Source organism: Telopea speciosissima, chromosome 1 (assembly GCF_018873765.1).
Source record: "Telopea speciosissima isolate NSW1024214 ecotype Mountain lineage chromosome 1, Tspe_v1, whole genome shotgun sequence".
Taxonomy (NCBI): Eukaryota; Viridiplantae; Streptophyta; class Magnoliopsida; order Proteales; family Proteaceae; genus Telopea; species Telopea speciosissima.
Window position 1 is genome coordinate 77964736 of NC_057916.1, and position 20497 is coordinate 77985232.

Below are 20497 nucleotides of genomic sequence, written 5' to 3' on the forward strand. Positions count from 1 at the left end.
TATGAAGTTCTTCAATCAGCAGATGAAGAAAATCAGAAATCTTCAGCACATTAGAGATTGAAATAAATCTTCAACCCACTAGATAATTCAGCAAATCGACAACATGAAAGCAGCAGCAATGGGGCTTCAGCAAAGAAGAATCGATAAGCAGTAGCAGTAAATCTATGGTAGCAACACGATAGCAGGTATTTGAAGATTATTATTCTCTTATCTGCTAAAAAAAGCAACCCAGTGCACAAGGCTCCCACTATTGCAAGGTCTGGGAGGGGCAAATGTACGCAGCCTTACACCCTGCTTCGCAAGAGAGGCTGTTTCCAAGTTTTGAACCGCAACCAACAGTTTGCAATAGCACAACTTAACCATTGGGCCAAGGCTTGCCAGCTGATTCTCTTATCTGCTATTGAAGATTATTATTCTCTTATCTGCTCAAGTCATCAGCTCAAAACTATTTTTTATCTGAAGATTACTATTATTTATTTGTTCGTGTCATCAGCAACAATTTTATCTGAAGATGATATTCAACAAGAAGTCATATTTATTTGGTCTACGACAACCTGATGTTGTCTAGTCCGCAATAATCTATACTGCCCATCTAGTCTGTAGTAACCTAGACTGCTTATTTGGTCCGCAATAACGTATATTGTTTATCTAGTCTACAACAACCTGATGTTGTCTGGTCCGTAGTAACCTATACTACCTATTTATCATTGGAGTTTTAATCTAAGACCTTTTTTTGGGGGCTCTATATCTGCCTTTGTTTGAGCAGAATACTACTTACTACTTGCCTTTTCCTTGAGAAGTGCTTTTGATGTAGCCGTTGGATGCTGCACTTTTATCTTTCTTTGAGAACATGACTGCCTACTACTGGCCTTCTTTATGAAGTACTGTTGATATTGTTGTTGCTGCTATGAAACTATGGATTGCGGTTCATGTTCACTACCGCCTATTTTGTTCGTTGCTAATGGGTGCTTTTGATATTGTTGTTGCTACTATGATATTATGGACTGCGATTCATGTTCACTACCGCCTATTTTGTCTTCTTCTTCTTCTTCTTCTTGGTCGCTTTGATACCATGTAACAAAATCGACTAGAAAGTAAACCAGAATCTATGAAGAGAATAGATGGGAGAGATAAGGGCACAGCTTAGAAACAGAACTCAATACCTGAGCTATCCCCCCCCCCCCCCCAAAGCTTTATTTATAGTAAAAAGGAATTACAAAGATTTCATGCATACATAAATACACATGAATCACAAAAGAATAGTTCAGGAGCAGGAGAGAAAGTATATTCCACAGAGGACGTCCTTAAAATTATAAGAAAATCTGTCTCATGAAATTTTTTTTTTTAAAAAAAAGTGTAAAGGCAATCAAATTTATTAGCTCACCAGTGAAGTCACAGAATTTGTTGATTGCATCAACTATAGTTCTCCTAATGTTGTTAAAGATAGAAAATAGTTCATCAACTGATTCAGTACACCTTAGCAAGCCGTCCGTCAAAGGTCTTTGAAGATGTTCTCTTTCTGCATAAGACAAATAATTATAGCGACAGCCATAATTGTTCAAATTAGAAGCTCATACGCTGATCCTGCTTTCTAACCTCAAATCAACTGAATTCTAAATGCCAGGTTACATATTTCAAACAGGCATAGCAACAGATAATACCGAAACATATAATTCCCAAAAAAAATGTAAAACTCCTGCCATGGTGGAAGAAATCTTATGAAAGTATGCCTAGGGAATACACCATTTGATCAGGTAACCAGTTTCCTACAAGGGGACATGTTTACATGTAGAAAGTTGAAATAACATTTTTCCAACGAAAGGTGATAAGGTTTTGTTAATAACTGGTAATAAAATGCCCCTTTCTAAAGGAAACGATTAAATGGAAAATTGTCACATATTTTCAAAAAAAGAGTTCAGCTACGTTGAAGTGGTTATATCACCATAAATATTATTTCTTATGTGGTTTTTGATATAATAAAAATATTTTTTCCATTCCCATTAACATACCTTCTAATTTTCTACGTGCTTTCTCAATAATCAATAATATGTTGAAACTTACTCCATCTATTATCAGAACAAGGTCTAACAAGCGCCCAAGATTGTCTGATACCATCTTCTAACATGCCAATTTGGCTTTGAATGTACTGTAAAACAAAGAAGCCATGAAATAATCTGAGAGATAAGGGATATAATATCTACATTGTGTTTCACAAAGCAACATCTAGATTAAAAGAAGAAATATCCATAATGAGAGACCACAAATTTGATTTAAATAGATTTAAAAAAAAAGGAAAGGATGACCAAATAACAAAAAGATGGCTACAATCACGGAATCACCCCCAAAATACCATAATAGATGTAGCAACACCCTAGGACACTTCCAGCAACAAAATATTGTCAAACAAATAGTGTTCTTTACAATTAAATCGAAGTGCTTCAAATTGTCAGGTAGAAGTGGGTGTGTGGCCGAAGAAATTTGGCGGTCTTGGCTCCATAGTTCAAGATCTCGGCGAGATCTTGCTTTTAACTCGATCACGTAGGATCTCGAGACGAAACGCCATGCGATACACAAATATGTCATTATCTCGCTCGAGATCTCAGTATCTCGCCGAGATCTCGAGCTATTTCTTGTTTCGGTTTGACTCGGTAGAACCAGAAAGCTCATAATACACCATAACTCGACAAGATCTCGACTCGCTCTCGCATGTCTCGCCTCTGTGAAGGGGGAACTCCATCTTTGGGTCATTTTTTTCATTTCTTTTGGCAAATCACACACCTCATCAAAGCTTGATTCATTAAAGATTGAAGCTGCTAATCTCCTCCAAGCTGCATCTCAAGAATCTAAGGTAACCATTCATCTCAAAAACTATATTCTTCATAGAAACATGATCTAAACTTGTAGACTACCAACTTAGGGTCCGTAGTCAAAGTAACATTTTGGATTTGAATTTGTAAAAACTAAGGGTTCCACTGTGTTTAGAAGGCCTAAAATAGGGGGAATGTCAAGTTTCAGCCCCTATCTTGGCCATATGACCACTGAAACCTACCATTGACTTCAGGAAAAAAATACATGATCTTGCCAAGATCGGCGAGATCTCGGTTTCGTGGCCTGGCGAAACCAGTGGCGGAACCGAGACCTAAAACCTTGCTTGGCTCTAAAAGATTTAATTGAAGAAAAAGATCTTTAAGAGAAGTAGTAGACGTGGATAGTAAGAAGGATGATGCTTTGTGGAAGCAGATTGAAGTGGAAATAGCTGTGATGATTGAAGAAATTCAGTTGGCTTGGTTTTGAAACATTGTAGTTGGCTGTGATGCTGCTCATGGGAAGAAGGACTTAAGGCCTTTAACCCAGTTGGGACCACAAAGATTTTCGCATGTTCAAGTGTTATGAAAAGAAATTGTGAAACACCCCAACGTATCTGTAACCTGCACAAAGCAGAAAACAGAAAGAAATTCATATTTAAGAGAAGAATTGTTGTGGGATTGTGTAGTTCAGTAAAGCATGGCTGCACTTTCATTGACTGGTACTGTTGGGAACTACCAATGAAACCTTGCCTTAGGTTTGAGATGAAGAGATTGTTTGCCACCTTTGGCTGAGCCTAAAAGTATTGGAGGAAGATGCTAATTTGTTTCAAGAATGATTATTTGCAAGTTTGAATCCAGTGTTCTAAATGCCTTTCTAAACCCCACTATTGGTCGACAAAGAGATTGTGAAATATTAACAAATCTTATAAACTTCTACATTGAGTAAATGAAATTTTTACAGGACATTGGAGATTTTTAATCATTAAAATATGTCCACTTGTGTTAGTTTTAGTAAATACCAAAGTACATATCCATCTCAATCCCCTTTACCTTTTTTTGAGGGTTGTAAAGAGAATAAAAGCCCAGACTAGTTTTTCAGTCTTGGAATTCTGAAAGCTGAAATTCAAGACCTGCAGAAATGCTTCGATATTAGCAGCAGTCATCCTCCTTGCCTGAGTTTTAAGTCAGTCTGGTGTCCTGCTATTTGCTTCAGTATTACTGTTGACTACAAGATGCTGATATCTAAAGCTTGCTTATGTTTTTATTGTGGTTTGATGCAATCTAGTTGCTGCTTATTGTTCCTTAATCTGGCAAGTTTAATCATTCAAATTATACAACCCTATAGGTTAGATATTTTTTAATCTGATGCATTTTGTCGAGCACCTGGTGCAAACTCATTTAGCACAACAACCTGACCATTATTGCTACTCAAGATACTGGGGGCCACTGCTAAATGTAATTGGATCAAATAATTTGTTGATAATTACTCAGTAAACACTTCTGGTCTGCATGGAACCTGTGGTCCATGATAAAGAACTTCCATCTTCTAAATACTATTTTGTTTTGATATTTGAGGGTTGTTCCGCTAAGTACTGTTTAATAATCTACAAGAAAACATCAATTATTAATTTACAAGGTTTTTTAGATGGAATCTCTATGGCTGGTTCCTGTATGGTGAATATGGTAGGCAATGGATAATTTAAACAAATTTTTATTAGCCCATAGGGCCTCTGCCAAGAAAAAAAAATTTTGGAAGGGTTCTGAATCTGCTATTGAACCCTAAAGTTTCAGCCTAGTTGGATTACAATCAGGGTTTTAAGTATTGGTAAGTATCGAATCTGGTAGGAAGGATAAAGTTAGGAATGACCACATTAGAGCTGATTTGAGAGTTGCCCCGATGCAGGATAAGCTGGGAGAGTCATTTGAGGTGGCAAGGCCATGTTCAACGGAGGCCTTGGGATGCACCAGTTCGGAGGAGTGATTTGATTCGGGTTGAAGGATAAAAAAGAGCTAGGGGCAGGCCTAAAATGACCTTAGGAGAAGTAGTGAGGAAAGACATGCATAGTTTAGCCCTTGTCTCAAACATGATCTCGAATAGAGCTGATTGGAGGGCAAGGATCCGGGTAGCTGACCCCATCTAGGTGGGATATAGTTGAGTTGTTGTTGTTGTTGTGCTCTTTTATTTTTACTATCACTTTTAGTATTTTGTCCTCCTCAAGATCCATGAAGCCAACACCATTTAGTTGGGATAAGGTTGAGTTGTTGTTGTTGTTGTTATTGAAAGTATCAAATCGTATCGGCAAATACGTATCGGTATTGGTGGGTATTGATAAAAATCATAAAATTACGATACGATACTTATTTTTCAAAAAAAAATTGTATCGACCGATACAGGTCGATACAGGGACGATACAGTACCAATACAGTCTGATACAAGTAAGATACACTTGATACTCCTCCTTAAACCTGTAAAACCATGAATGAGATACAAAACTGAGAGTAACCGAAGACCTTGGAAACTTGTTTCTCTCTTCAATATGAGTTTGAGGAAATCATCTAACATAAAAACCAATTCAAATCTTCACCATTTCAACAAGTTTGGGGATTTACAATGCTCAAATCACAGATCGAAACAGATTTGAACAAAAAAAATGGTAAAGTTGAAGATCTCTTTTTTCTCACCCTTTTTTTTGGCATCACTAGTGTTAAGTTGTAATTCCTATTAGGTGTCATGGACCCCTATTGGACATTCTCCTAGTTGGCGATAATTAAGTTAGATAGTAGTCATGATAGGGGGAGTTCCCCTATCGTGAGAGATTTTTAGTAATTCCTATCTAGAGTACAGTTTCTGATTATAAATAAAGTACGGAGGTCAGCGATAGAACATACACACTGATTCTATCACCGAACATACACTCTCTCTCTCTCTCTCTCCTTCGAGCTCTAGTTGACTGGTTATTGGGTTCTCCCTTTTCACAACTAGATTAGGTAAAAATCGATTCACATCCTTGTAGCAAGCTGATGTATATTTACATATTGCATAATAAGGTGTCTTATACTTCAAAACTGTATTTTATATGCATCATAAGCACATCCATGCATTTCTTGATCATTTCCATACGTATCTTTAGCGTCTCTTGCACCTCTCCAATATGATACGATACGATACGACTCTTAAAAACTGTAGAAATAAGTGAATGGCTTGATTGATCAATGAGATCAGTCAAGCTCTCTATTTATAATAATAATAATAATAAAAGAGATTACAAAGGGAAACACTGTTCATGATACTGTTCACTTGAACAGTGTCACAGCCCAAATATAACTCTAATTCTAACTAGTTAAATAGAGCTAGAATAGAACTAGGAAAGGGAAAATAACTAAAATAGAAATAACACCCCATGGGTCGATCTTATATCATGGATCGACCCATGTCACATGTAATACCCAAATACCCATATTCCAACACTCCCCCTCAAGTTGGTGCGTAGATATCAGTCATGCCCAACTTGCACACTAGAGGTTGAAAAACTTTTCCACTTAAGCCTTTGGTGAACAGATCAGCCAACTGTTCCCCAGATTGCACATAAGGAACACAAACCGTCCCATTATCCAGATTCTCCTTGATAAAATGACGATCAATTTCAATATGTTTCGTCCTATCATGATGCACTGGATTATGGGCAATGCTTATTGCTGATTTACTGTCGCAGTAGAGTCGCATAGGCAGAGTAATAGGAATACTCAATTCTTGTAACAAAGTCTTGAACCACAATAGTTCACAAATACCAAGAGCCATAGCTCTAAATTCAACCTCTGCACTAGAACGGGCCACCACTGTTTGCTTCTTGCTGCACCATTTAACACAATTTCCATCCACAAATGTACAGTAACATGTGGTGGATTTTCGATCATGGGAACCAGCCCAATTTGAGTCAGTGTAGGCCTCAATCTGTAGATGATCATGACGAGAGAATAATACTCCTTTACCAGGAGCCGACTTCAAGTATCTCAAAATCCTGAATACTGCTTCCAAATGATTAGACCGGGGATCATGCATAAATTGACTGATAAGACTCACAGCATAGTCAATATCAAGCCTAGTGTGAGATAAATAAATTAGTCGCCCAACTAGCCTCTGATATCTCCCTTTGTCCACTGGTTCACCATCAGTGTCTGGGAAACGAGCATTTGCCTCAATGGGAATATCCACAGGAGAATAGCCTAACATTCCAGTTTCAGAAAGAAGATCTAGAGTATACTTGCGTTGAGATAAGAACAGCCCTTGAGAAGAATGGGCCACTTCAATCTCTAGAAAATAGCGAAGTATGTCTAGATCCTTAATCTCAAATTCCTTGGCCAAATAATTCTTCAACTTGGAAATTTCAGCAGGGTTATTTCCAGTTACAATTATATCATCGACATATACTAGGAGGAGAGTAATAATGCTGCCCGATGCCTTGATAAATAAAGTGTGATCTCCATTGCTTTGTTTATAACCAAATGTCAACATCGCTGCCTGAAAATGACCAAACCATGCACGTGGTGATTGTTTCAGACCATACAACGCACGCTTAAGTTTACAAACCTTGCCATGAGTTGTAGCAGATGAGAACCCAGGAGGGACATCCATATATACCTCTTCCTCTAATTCACCATGGAGGAAGGCATTTTTAACATCAAGCTGTTGTAGGCTCCATCCTAAGTTCACAGCACAAGAGAGAATTACCCTGATAGTGTTCATTTTGGCAACAGGTGCAAAAGTCTCCAAATAATCTATCCCATATGTCTGAGTAAATCCGCGAGCAACCAGCCTTGCTTTAAAACGATCAACAGTTCCATCAGCTTTTTGTTTAATTACAAAGACCCACTTGCAGCCAACAATCTTCTTTTGTGGTGGAAGTGTGACAAGATCCCAAGTACCACTCTTCTTTAGAGCTAGCATTTCTTCGATCATGGCCTCCTTCCACCTAGTATCTGCAAATGCCTCCTGCCAAGTTTGTGGTATGGAAACAGAGGATAAAGAGGAAACAAAAGAATGAAATGATGGGGATAAAAATTCATACGAAACAACCTGTGATATTGGATGTTGCGTACAGGACCTTTTTCCCTTTCTAAGAGCAATGGGTAGATCAAGTGATGGATCAGAAGTAATAGGAGAAGTAGCAGCATCTAAAGGATTAGAAATATTACCAGAGGAGGTGTCATTCGATCCTGGGTCAGAGGACAACTCTTGGTTTGGTAATTTGTAGTGGTGGGCTGTTGTTGCCCTTTTTTCTTTCGATTATATCTTGTGTGAAATCTTTCACCTGGCTGTACCTGCGCTCCCCTTGAACATCATTATCTAAAGGTACATGATAGTCATCAATAGGTTCATGTAGAGGAGGAATGGGAATCGGCACTTCTTCTAGAGTAGGAATGGACTCCCCCTGAAGAGGTGCCGAAGATGGAAAGAAAGCCACAGCCTCATGAAAAACGACATCCATGGAAACAAAAACATGACGAGATGTAGGGTGATAACATTTATACCCCTTTTGGGTGGGAGAATAACCAATGAAAATACAGCGGAGACCGCGGGGATCAAGTTTGCCGTGGTCTCGAACAAAACAAACACACCCAAAAATTTTGGGAGGAATAATATAAGAAGAAGACCCCTTCAAAAGATCAAGAGGAGATTTATAGTCAAGTACTCGAGAGGGCATCCTATTGATAAAATAAGCAGCTGCTAAAACAGCCTCTCCCCAGAAATGAGAAGGAACATGCATTTCAAACATAATAGAGCGAGCTACATCAAGAAGATGTCTATTTTTGCGTTCAGCCACTCCATTTTGGGGTAGAGTGTCAACGCAACTGGTTTGATGAATAATACCCTGAGCAGCAAGAAATAATTGAAAGGCTCCATCTAAATATTCACGACCATTGTCACTCCTGAGAGTTTGAATGGTAGCTTGAAACTGAGTTTTAACCATGCTATAAAAGACTTTAAAACAGGAAAAAACTTCACTCTTGTGTCGCATTAAGTAAACCCAAGTGGTGCGTGTGTGGCAATCAATAAAGGTGGCAAACCACTTAAAGCCAGAAATAGAAGAGGTACGTGAGGGACCCCAGACATCAGAATGAATCATAGAAAAAGGCTTAGAACATCTTTTATTTGAACTAAAATAAACAGAACGAGTTTGTTTTGCAAAAACACAAGCCTCACATAATAAAGAGTGAGGGTTACAATGCTGAAATAAAACAGGAAAAATCTTAGCTAAGGTTCCTAAAGATGGATGGCCCAGTCGACGATGCCATCGATGCAATTCAGATAAATGATGTTCAGCAGAAGTAGCAGTAAGAGCCTGGCCAGACAAAGTAACAACATTAGAGATAAGATCATCATCAAGCAAGTAGAGACCACCACGCATTTTACCAGTTCCAATCGTTCTCCATGTCCCCAAGTCCTGAAAGACACAATGTGAAGGATAAAAAATAGCTTTGCAATTGAGATCAGATGTCAAACTACTGATAGAAAGCAAATTAGAAGTTAACTTAGGAACATGTAAAACAGAGGACAAAGATAAAGAAGGAGGACAATGGATGGCTCCCTTCCCTGAGATAGAGGAAAGAGAACCATCGGCTATTTTAATTTTATCTTTGCCTGAACAGGGAGAATAACGAAAAAATAAATTGGATTGACCAGTTATGTGGTCAGTGGCTCCGGAATCAATTATCCAAGGATGAGATAATGCCGAAGCACAATGACCAGCAAAAGAAATACCTGGTTTGGAGAAAACAAGGTTCGATTCAGAAGAGGGAACCACAGTCGAGGTAGAGGCAGGTGCAAATGAAGAGGCGAAGGTAATCATCATACTACGAAAGGCAGCAAGTTCCTCTGCAGAAAGTGTGGTAGTAGGGGCTGTTTCAGTAGCTTCAGAAAGATGGGCCTGTGTGCCACCACGACCACCACGACCCCGGCCACGGCCTCCACCACGACCACCACTATGACCATCAGAAGAGTCAGATGGCCGACCATGTAACTTCCAGCAAAAATCCACAGTATGTCGCTCCTTTCCACAATGAGTACATTTAAGAGGTTCCTTCTCAGACGAGGAACGTGTACTAGTACTAGAAGAGCTACCTCTAGAAGAAATTAAAGCAGATCTCTCTGACTGTGTAGTTGGTAACATGGTGGAATGACGAGTATCTTCCAATTGTATCATAGAGTAGGCTTGCACCAAAGTGGGAAAAGGTGAACGACTCAGAACTTGAGACCGAAGCTGATCATATTCCACATTAAGGCCAGTCAAGAAAGTGTATACTCTGAATTTATCCTCCCTAAGCTGAAATTTGGTAATATCAGAAGGACAATCAAGCTGAAAGTTATAATAATAGTCAAGCTCTTGCCACAGGCTATGGAGTTCATAGTAGTATTCAGATAAAGTAAGTTCACCCTGTTTGGTTGCATGGATTTTTCGTTGAATATCATAAACTTGTGCATCATTCCCTACCTAGGAATAGGTACCTTTAGCAGCTTTCCAAATTTTTGCCGCTGAATCAAGTAGTGTATAGCCACGGGCAATGGATGGAGTCATTGCACTGAGAAGAAAAGCCATAACAAGAGAGTTGCTGGAACTCCATTTGTCTTGTAATGTGCCAGCTTCACTTGGTTTGACAGTGGTACCATATATATATATCCCTTATAGCCCCTTGAATCAATGGAAAGAAACATTTGTGTAGACCAAAGTAAATAATTAGTGCCATCGAGCTTTATCGGGCTGACTGGAAAAGAGGGATAATCATGATGGGTCCCTGATGCAGATTCGTCACCGAAATGGGCTTATTTCTTTGGAAATAAGTCTAAGGTTGGGTTATATGTATGTTGGGCCTTTGATCCCATGGGTTTTCTATGTAATAGGCCACTTTTATGAGCCTAAAAGAGGGGTACATAGGTTGCATACGGGATTAGCCCAATATTTAGTCTATTTTTATGTTTTTAATGGAACCGGTTTAAATTGGTTGCATCCAATTGGTTCAATTGGTCTAATTTAAGTGAAGTGATCCTATTGGCTAAGAGGTTCTTATATCTTATTGGCTAGTAGGGAATCTTCTTTATTTTAAGTAGTTTAAGTTGTTTTTAAGTCATTAGGACTCTATTTTGAGTCTATTTTAGTTTCCTAATCAGTTTAAGTTATCTAATAGGTTAGGATTGGGTTAGGCCTTTCCTTTCGTAGTAGAAGTCTATTTTTGAGTCTTTTATATATGGTTGTAAGGGGCAAAGCCTGGAACACGAATTTGATTAATGAAAAGCTTTTTGTTTGCTGCCATAGCTGTTGCCCCGCTTTCGTTGAGTGTGCATCCTTGTGGTTCTATCAAGGTGGAAAGGGACTGTGGAATCCGGTTGACTCTTACGCCGTGACGGTGGGAGGATCTTCTTTCTTGAAGGTGGCTTCATCCTTCAACCATTCAAACTGCTGTTAGAGGATTCGAGAGTGAGTTTGAATTTATTATTTTCTGTTTATCCTTTCTTCCCTTCCCCAATCAATTCCTTTTCTCTTCGGCCTATTTTCATAAACCCTAGAAGACTCTAAACTCGATTCAGATCTGCTCCTCCATTGGAATCTGATCAGATTTGGACCATAACTTCCCTCATCACCATCTCCACTCGACCCTAGCTGCTGCCCATTCTGTCCATCCAAACCCTAAGATCCCTCTTCTCCATTGACCCTAAAAACCCTAATTTTCTGCTGGGACACGTTCAGCCATCGAAACCTTCCATATTGCAACCGAATCTTCCCCTAGCCCTCTAACAGTTGACCTTAACCCCTGCCCCTAAATCCTACTTTAAACCATAATTTTAGTTGTTTTTCCTCATTACAAAACCCGAAACCCTAACCCTAAATCTGCAGAATTTTGAAACCTAACCAAATCCAGATATTTTTATATCATAATGACCCTCTAAACCTGCAGATTAAAACCCTATAAACCCCATTCCCAAATTCCCATCCTAAACCCTAATTCTGCCCTAAAACAGCCCCTAATCAGCCCTAAACAGCAGGCTTACCCTAAGCTTGGTTCTACTTGGTTCCTAGTGGGATTAATTCCTATTCTAGGACTACATTAGTCCCTTGTGTAGAAGATTGGCCAGTGTTGGTGGTAGCAATGGATGCAGCTGAATCAGGCATACTGATAGAACTTCAGTAACCGAGAAGTGCAGGAAATTGCAGAATATTCTGCAATAGGTAAATAGGCAGCAGTTCTTCAAAATAAACTCTGCAGGTTGTATAAATAAACAACTACAGTGTTGTCAAACAAAGAGAAGCTGCAAATCTGTATACAGAAAAAAAATCTGCAGGTCTTCAAAAAAAATACTGCACTCCTGCAAAAAAATCTGCAGATCTTCAACAAAAAAGCTGCTGCAGGTCTTCAATAAAAAATTGTTGCAGGTGTTTTTAAACAGCTGCAGGTCTTCAAAAAAAAGAGGAAAGGAGTCTGCAGATCTTCGCACAATATGGATTTGCAAGTCTCGAAAAAATTCTGCAGGTCTCAAGAAAAAAATTTTCAGGTCTTAAAACATCTGCAGGTCTTCTAAATAAAATTCTGCAGTGCTTCAGTCTTCAAACATGGAGAAAAAATACTGCAGGTCTTCGAGAGAAATAAATCTGCAGGTCTTCAAGAGAAATAAATCTACAGGTCTTCAATCTTCGAGAAAAAAATCTGCAGGTCTTCTAAAATAAAATCTGCAGTTCTTCAATCTTCAAACATGGATCTCACTGTGCATGGAGATCATAAAATAGGATAAAGTAAAGGAGGTAAACTCTAGGGCAAGTACTAGATCATATTTAGATCACCTCAAAGTACTGCCCCCAAGAAATAATGAAAACGAGAGAAGGGAAGAGAGAAGGAGGGTCTCGGTTGATTTAGGGTTTTAGGGTAATGGGTTAGTTGATCTAGGAGAGATCAATTGTGGAGGGAGACGATGGAGGAGAGCAGAATTAATTTCTCAGATATCGAGTTTAGGCTTTGATACCATGTAGAAATAAGTGAATGGCTTGATTGATCAATGAGATCAATCAAGCTCTCTATTTATAATAATAATAATAAAAGAGATTACAAAGGGAAATACTGTTCACGTGAACAGTATCACAGCCCAAATATAACTCTAATTCTAACTAGTTAAATAGAGCTAGAATAGAACTAGGAATGGGAAAATAACTAAAATAGAAATAACACCCCATGGGTCGATCTTATATCATGGATCGACCCATGTCACACGTAATACCCAAATACCCATATTCCAACAAAAACCATTGTGATACTTAAATCCTTGATTAAAACTGATTTTCTATGAACTGGGCAGTTAATTTCTAATTAACTCTTGAACACTGCATATTATTGCTTACTTTTTAAATAGTTGATTGACATAGAGCTGTCCACAATGATAAGTACATCGAAAGGTTGCCAAGTCTAGTTTCTTATACTAGAGTTTCAGCTCATTTGGACATCATTTTCTCCTTTATTTATTGTTATTGTTATTTTATTTTACATTTTTTTTTTGGGGGGGGGGGGAGATTTACAAGTCGTTCTGCTCTAAACCTGTTATTTTATCTTCAAACCTGTTATTTTATCTTCATTAAGTTGACTGGTATCAGATATAGAACTAACAACTGATGAGCTAAAAAATAGAGGTTTTACTCTTACTGCAAACACAACGCTGTTTTGTGATTGGGCAGATGAACAGATCATAAATACAGCAGACCCCTTTTTCTTTATTGCATAGCTGCAACAGTGGTTCGGAGGTACTTTCTGATTATGGAACATGCAGGATGCAACTTTCTGGCCTTTTGATTCCTTTGGGACTGTGGACCAGATTACAAAGAAATAGTTCCTTGCTCTGCTTTTGAGGGATTCTGGTGGGAATGAAGCAGAAATTTCTCTTAAAATAATAAAAGGCGCTAAGCTCCTATAACTGTTCTAGATGCGGGTCTTTTTTTTAACTGATTGGGCTTACCTAAAGAGGTTGAAGGGATAGATATGCTTCTTTTGTTGTTGGTTGAAGACCGATATCCATTGAGGACTGAAGCCCCAAGACACTGTTTCTGAATCTGGTTTATTGTATTATGTGTTGATATGAGATGTACATGCTTCAGTGGACACTGAGGTTCTCCTTTTATTTTCAGCTTTTGTTTTTACTTCAGGAAGATTTACGAAATTTTTGTATTTAATAATAAATCTTTCTTCTATGGTTGCCAAACAGAAAATATAAAAAAGAAAAAGAGTTCCTTTCTGTCTTTGGGAAGGGGTTTTGTGGCGTCCAAATATTTGCAGGAGACTTTCATGTATTGGCAAGGGGTTTGACAGGACTAAAGCAAACCCCCCCCCCCCGCCCCTAAAAAAAAAAGAGGAAAAGATAAGGACATGGAAACATTCTCATGCCTTCTGTTGAGGCCTTTAGAAGTAGGATGAATAGAATAAATCTTAAAGACAATATCTAGTTGCAAAGATTTTTCTGATTTCCTATGAAAGTTCATTGATATTAATTGCACAGGGTTCGTGAGAAATTGCTCTCTTGTTATTGAGCAATATAGAGACACTGTAAAGAATTTCCTTCTTTCACGGAAAACCTTCGCTCTCTTTGATGCCTTCTTCCCACTTTTATACATATGAACTTTTTATCCACCAACCAATCCACGGAGAAGGTTGGGCAGAAATCTACTTACAAAAAGTAACATAATGAATACAGAAAAAAATATCAGCAAAGAAGCCAATGACAACCGGAGGAAGAAAGGTTGAGCACAAAACTAGTTATAAAATAAATTTTAAAGGCAACATCTAGTTGCAAAGATTTTTCTGATTTATTATAAAGAGTTCATTGATACTAATTGCACAGGGATCATGAGAAATTGCTCTCTTGTTATTGAGCAATATAGAGACACTGTAAAGCATTCCCTTCTTTCACGGAAAACCTTGCTCTCTTTGATGCCTTCTTCCCACTTTTATGCATATGAACTTTCTATCCACCAACCAATCCACAGAGAAGGGTTGGCAGAAATCTAGTTACAAAAAGTAACATAATGAATACAGTAAAAATATCAGCCAAGAAGCCAATGATAACCGGGGCAAAGGTTGTGCACAAAACTAGTTATAAAAACTAACATAATAAACACTGTAGAAATATCAGCAACGAAGCCAATCGCAAAGAACCGTGAAGGTCTACTCAACCATCATTCGGTACGGGGAGGTTGTGCAAATATCTAGTTATAAAAACTGACATAATGAATACAGTAGAAATATCAGCAAAGAAGCCAATGACAAAGAACCGTGAAGGTCTACTCAACCATCACTTGGTAGACATTCACTCAACCAAAAACTTAAAAGACACTCTGATATGGAAATATCAACAAATAAACACTCACCTGAAGGGTGTTTAACATAACACACAGTTTGGATATTGACAATTTATTCAACTTATTGAGCACTTCCTCAGTCAGAAACGCACAATCAACTGACTTCTTCTTGATAATCGGAATCAGAGTCTCCTTATGACGTGTCAAAGCAGGGGCAGCAGGAAACAAGTGATTCTTCTCAACTACACTTTATAGGCAGCAAAATCAATAGCTCAGAGTAGAAAATTATTTGTAAAATATATTGAGACAAATAGTGGGCACAAGCTTGTACACCTAGTTGGGAAGCTTATACTTTACCTGATTGATTGATCACTTTCAACAAATAGGTTTCCAAGCTCTGAAAAATCACACAAAGTAGAGATTGCAAATGTATGACATCCACTGGTATCTTCAAGCTGAAGAACTGATCCACAGTCTGCAAGCCACAAAAACTAGGATCTAAGACTCAAGAGAAAAACAATTGGCTTAATATCTAGGATATAATAGGTGAAAGATGTAATTCAACATGTATTCACCTGGAGAAAGTTAAAAAAAAATGAAAATACACACTCCAAGCGTCATTTCATGAAGAGATATATTAAACAATCACTACACACAGACAAAGAGGGGAAAAACATAAGGGGGGGGGGTCTCCCATTGATTCCTATAATCTACATTTTATTGTGAAAGCCCAATTTTAATTCAAATGATCCCCTTATATATATGTTAGAAGACATTTCTTTATTGTGTCAGTAACAATTTTCACCTTAAAAAAATTAATGTCACTGGCTATATGACTTACATCGGACCCATGTTGAATACACTCTTAGAGAATGGGATCCAATAGATATGAAGCCTAATTCCTAGATACTGCTTTAGCATTTTCATCTTATTTTCCTCATTCATTTAGTTGTAATTGTAGTTGTTATAGGCATTGCTGTTGTCGTATATTTTATCTAAGAATTTTCATATGGAAAAATTCTGTCACAAAGTTTTTGATACTGGACATGATATTCTCATACCTTGACACCTGCCTATCCAATTGGCATTAGCTACTACACATAATTTCATACGTTTGGCCCAAAATTGAGAAAACTCAGAACTCAACTCAGCCTTATCCAGTTATCCCAGCCAAATGGGTTGGCAACATGGGTCCTCTTTCGCCAATAAACTATATTCAAGCCATACTTGTTACCATCATAAACTACGCATGTCTTTCCTCACTACTTCTCCTAGAGTAGTTTTAGGCCCTTGGCTCTGTTAGCGCCTCCGATCTTAATCATATCACTCCTCCTTAAGGTCTTCATTGCACATGCCCATGCCACCTCAAAAAACTCTCTTCGGAGCTACTCCTATATTAGTTCTAATTTGTTCATTCTTTATTTTCCAGTTTTACTGCTCATCCATCTCAACATCCTCGTTTCAGCTGCACTTGGTTTGTTTATACATTGTTTCTTCCACCACCCAACATTCAGCCAAATGAAAATAAGGATGAGGGGAATATTTGGTATTTCATCCATACCACAGCATCCCCAACTTGTGAGTCGACCCTAATCCTGTCATTTCTCCTTCCTCTTTGTTAAGTTATGTACTGTTGACGGCATAGTTCCTTGTTAGTGATCATGATAGGGGAAGTTGTCCCTATCGTGATATGTCTCTAGTGCTTTAGGTTTATTTAGTTTGTATGTCTCTAGTTTTCTTATTTAGTTATTTGTTTGTAATCAGCATTGTATTCTTAGTAGGAACCCTACTACGATAACATAATAGTGTTGTAATATGGGTATAAGGGTAAATCTGTCCATAGGGGCATTCTTGTACTTGTACCCATCATTCACTTATTATAAATAAAGCAGTAGGGCAGTCATAGACAGTCAATCTTTTCCCCCAATGGGATGTTGGACCTGAAAAATATCTCTCTGGTTTGTTACAGGAATTACTTGCATGGAGTGAGAGAGAAATTTACTCCAGACATGACAACAGAAGGATTCCCTACCATCCCCTTGAAATAATTATGAAAAGAAATAGAAAGAAGGAAGAAGAGAAGAATTGCTGCACAAGTTGGGAGATGCAGCCATAAGACCAAACTGCCCCCAAATCAATTAATACTCATAGGTTTTAACACAGAGACCAAAGAAAGGACCAAAACACCCCTATTTGGGAATCGTGAATTAGCGCTGACTCTAATTCACGATTCCCTCCCCCTTACATAAATTGACTTCTAACACTCCCCCTCAAGCTGGAGCATAGATGTTAATCATGCCTAGCTTGTTACAAATATAATTCACTCTGACACTCCCTAAAGACTTTGTAAACAAATCAGCAAGTTGCTCCCCAGTACGAACATGACAAGGAGAAATAATTCCTTGTTGCAGCTTCTCACGAACAAAGTGACAATCAATCTCAATGTGTTTCGTTCTCTAATGAAACAAAGGATTCTCAGAGATATGAATAGCAGCCCGGCTGTCACACCACAATAACATAGGAGAATCATCATACAAACCCAAGTTCAGTCATCAATTGTTTAATCCACATTAACTCACAAGTGCCATGTGCCATAGCCTGGTACTCTGACTCTGCACTAGACCGAGCTACCACAGTCTGTTTCTTGCTCTTCCATGAAACAAGGTTTCCTCCAACAAATACACAATAGCCTGAAGTAGACTTTCGATCAACTGGAGATCCTGCCCAATCAGCATCAGTGAAGCCATCAATTCTTCTATGGCCATGATTAGAATATAAAAGACCACGCCCTAGATCCTTCTTAATATATCATAATACCCTTATAACTGCATCCCAATGAGCTGTCCGAGGGGTGAACAAACTGACTCAGTACACTGACAGGAAAAGAGATGTTAGGTCTAGTCACAGTCAAATAGTTACGTTTCCCTACAAACCTTCGATACTTCTCTGGATCATCCAGGACACCACTATCCTCTGTCATAAGTTTCAAATTAGGATCCATAGGAGTATCCAAAGGTCCAGATCCCAGTAACCCTGTCTCTGAGAGCAAGTCAAGAGCATACTTTCGCTGTAAGAGCGAAATCCCTTTCCTTGATTGAGCTACCTCAATACCCAAGAAATACTTCAGTCGTCCTAGGTTCTTAGTCTGAAATTGCTGTCCCAAATGTGTCTTCAAGCACTCAATACCTGAAGAATCATCTCCCGTGATAACAATGTCATCTACATAGACTACCAAAAATATCCTCCCTGCATCAGAATGCCTAAAAAACCCTGAGTGATCACTCTCAGACTGAGTCAAACCAAAATTCCAACACAACATCTGTAAAACAGCCAAACCACGCCCGCGGCGACTGTTTCAGACCATACAATGATTTCTTCAACTTACACACCTTATCAGACTCCCCCTGAGCAATAAACCCAGGAGGTTGCTCCAAAGGCCAATGATGTGTAGCAGCCAAAGAAATTAAAATGCGAACAGAAGTAAGTTTTGCAACCGAAGAGAAAGTATCTAGATAGTTTACACCATAGACCTAAGCATAGCCCTTAGCAACAAGACGGGACTTCAACCGAGCCACAAACCCATCCGGATTAACTTTCACTACAAATATCCATCGACAACCAATGGCAGACTTACCAAAGGGTAAAGAAACAAGGTCCCATGTCTGATTTTCCAGTAGTGCAGATAATTCCTCAGTCATTGCATCCCTCCACCCAGGGTTAGCCAAGGCTTCTGCCACAGACTTAGGAATAGGATAACGATCAGTAGTAGACAAACAAGCAACAAAAGTAGAGGACAAACCAGCATAGGACACAAAGCGATCTATAGGATGTTTGGTACAACTCCAAACTCCCTTACAAGCAGCAATAGGAACATTTAGATCAGGAATAGCAGGAACAGTAGAAGACGAGAAATTACCTGGAGCAGGATCTGGAGGCGAAGGAGACGTGGTAGAGGTTGCTAACCGGGTGTTGTATTGCTCAAAGGGTGTAATGCGATGGGTCGGCTCATCGGATGAGCAACGGTGAAACACAGTAAGTGGTTTTGTTGGAGGTCGCACAACGGGCAAAGGATCATGCACAGAAGATGAAGTGTCGACAACATAAAGAGGCAAATCATCGTCCAACTCTGACACGGGCAGCGAGGACTCAATAAATGGAGTGGATTCAAAGAAAGATACGTCAGAGGTAACAAAATATTTCCTTAAAGCAAATGAATAACAACGGTAACCCTTTTGAGTTTTAGAATACCCCACAAAAAGACATTTAAGAGCTCTAGGATCCAACTTAGAGCGACCAAGACGATGATCCCGAACAAAACACATACTCCCAAACACCCATGGTGGTAATACAAACAAGGGTTGTGAAGGGAACAACAAAGAATACGGAATACCACCATTTAAAACTGAAGAAGGCATGTGGTTAAAAAGGTAACACGCAGTCAAAACAGCATCAGCCCAAAAGATTTTAGCCACTTTCATCTCAAATAAAAGAGAGCAAGTGACTTCCATCAAATGTCTGTTCTTCCTTTCGGCTACACCATTTTGTTGAGGTGTATCCGCACAGGAGGATTGATGAATGATCTCATACTTAATCATAAACTCATTAAATGGAGCAAAGAAATACTCTTTTGCATTGTCACTACGAAGAATTTTCAATGATGTAGTAAATTGATTCTGAATTTCAAGTACAAAGGCACAGAAAATGGAAAATAACTCAGAACGATCTTTCATTAAATAAATCCAGGTAACTCTGGAAAAGTCATCTACAAAAGTGTCAAAGTAACGAAAACCTAACGTAGAAGTAATAGGACAAGAACCCCACACATCTGAATGAACCAAAGAAAAGGGTTGAACAGCCCGTTGATTGACTCGAGGGGGATAACTCATACGGTGAAGTTTCCCAAACTGACAAGACTCACAATGCAAACTCGACAATGGCTGAAACCTACTATCTAAAATGTTCAAACTCTGCAACGAAGGATGACCTAAACGACAATGGATTTGATGAGGAAGTGTCGAGAGATTTAAAATTAGGGAAAGGCTTGGATGATTAATTATCATCCCAAGCACATCTATTTATAATCATAATGAAGTATGTGAAAAATAATTACATAAGCAATGTGGGACTAATCCACACATACAAGACATAACAAAAGACATAAATAAAAGAGGAAAAAAATCCAGAATACCCCCACGGTATTCTGGCCCCATATAATCTAACACTCCCCCTCAAGTTGGAGCATAGATATCATGCATGCCCAACTTGACTAAGATAGGAAGAAACAGCTTGCCACTTAGTCCCTTAGTGAACACATCAGCCAGCTGATCAGTAGACTTCACAAAGGGAACACAAATGAGGCCTGCT

At 38.7% G+C, this 20497-nt stretch overlaps 1 protein-coding gene across 3 annotated transcripts in view; it reads right to left on the reverse strand.

Annotated features, from left to right (window-relative positions):
* Positions 1-20497, reverse strand: part of LOC122640166 (protein unc-13 homolog) — a 73249-nt gene that overhangs the window by 5424 nt on the left and 47328 nt on the right. For all 3 annotated transcript variants that reach the window (XR_006329633.1, XM_043833324.1, XM_043833329.1), the window contains 4 exons: positions 15491-15608; positions 15203-15375; positions 2062-2146; positions 1385-1519 (listed from right to left, as the gene is read on the reverse strand). Coding sequence is in view for 2 of the 3 variants with exons in the window: in XM_043833324.1 (XP_043689259.1) it covers positions 1385-1519; positions 2062-2146; positions 15203-15375; positions 15491-15608 (511 nt within the window). In the remaining variant the exon portion in view is untranslated. The remainder of the gene's footprint in view (positions 1-1384; positions 1520-2061; positions 2147-15202; positions 15376-15490; positions 15609-20497) is intronic.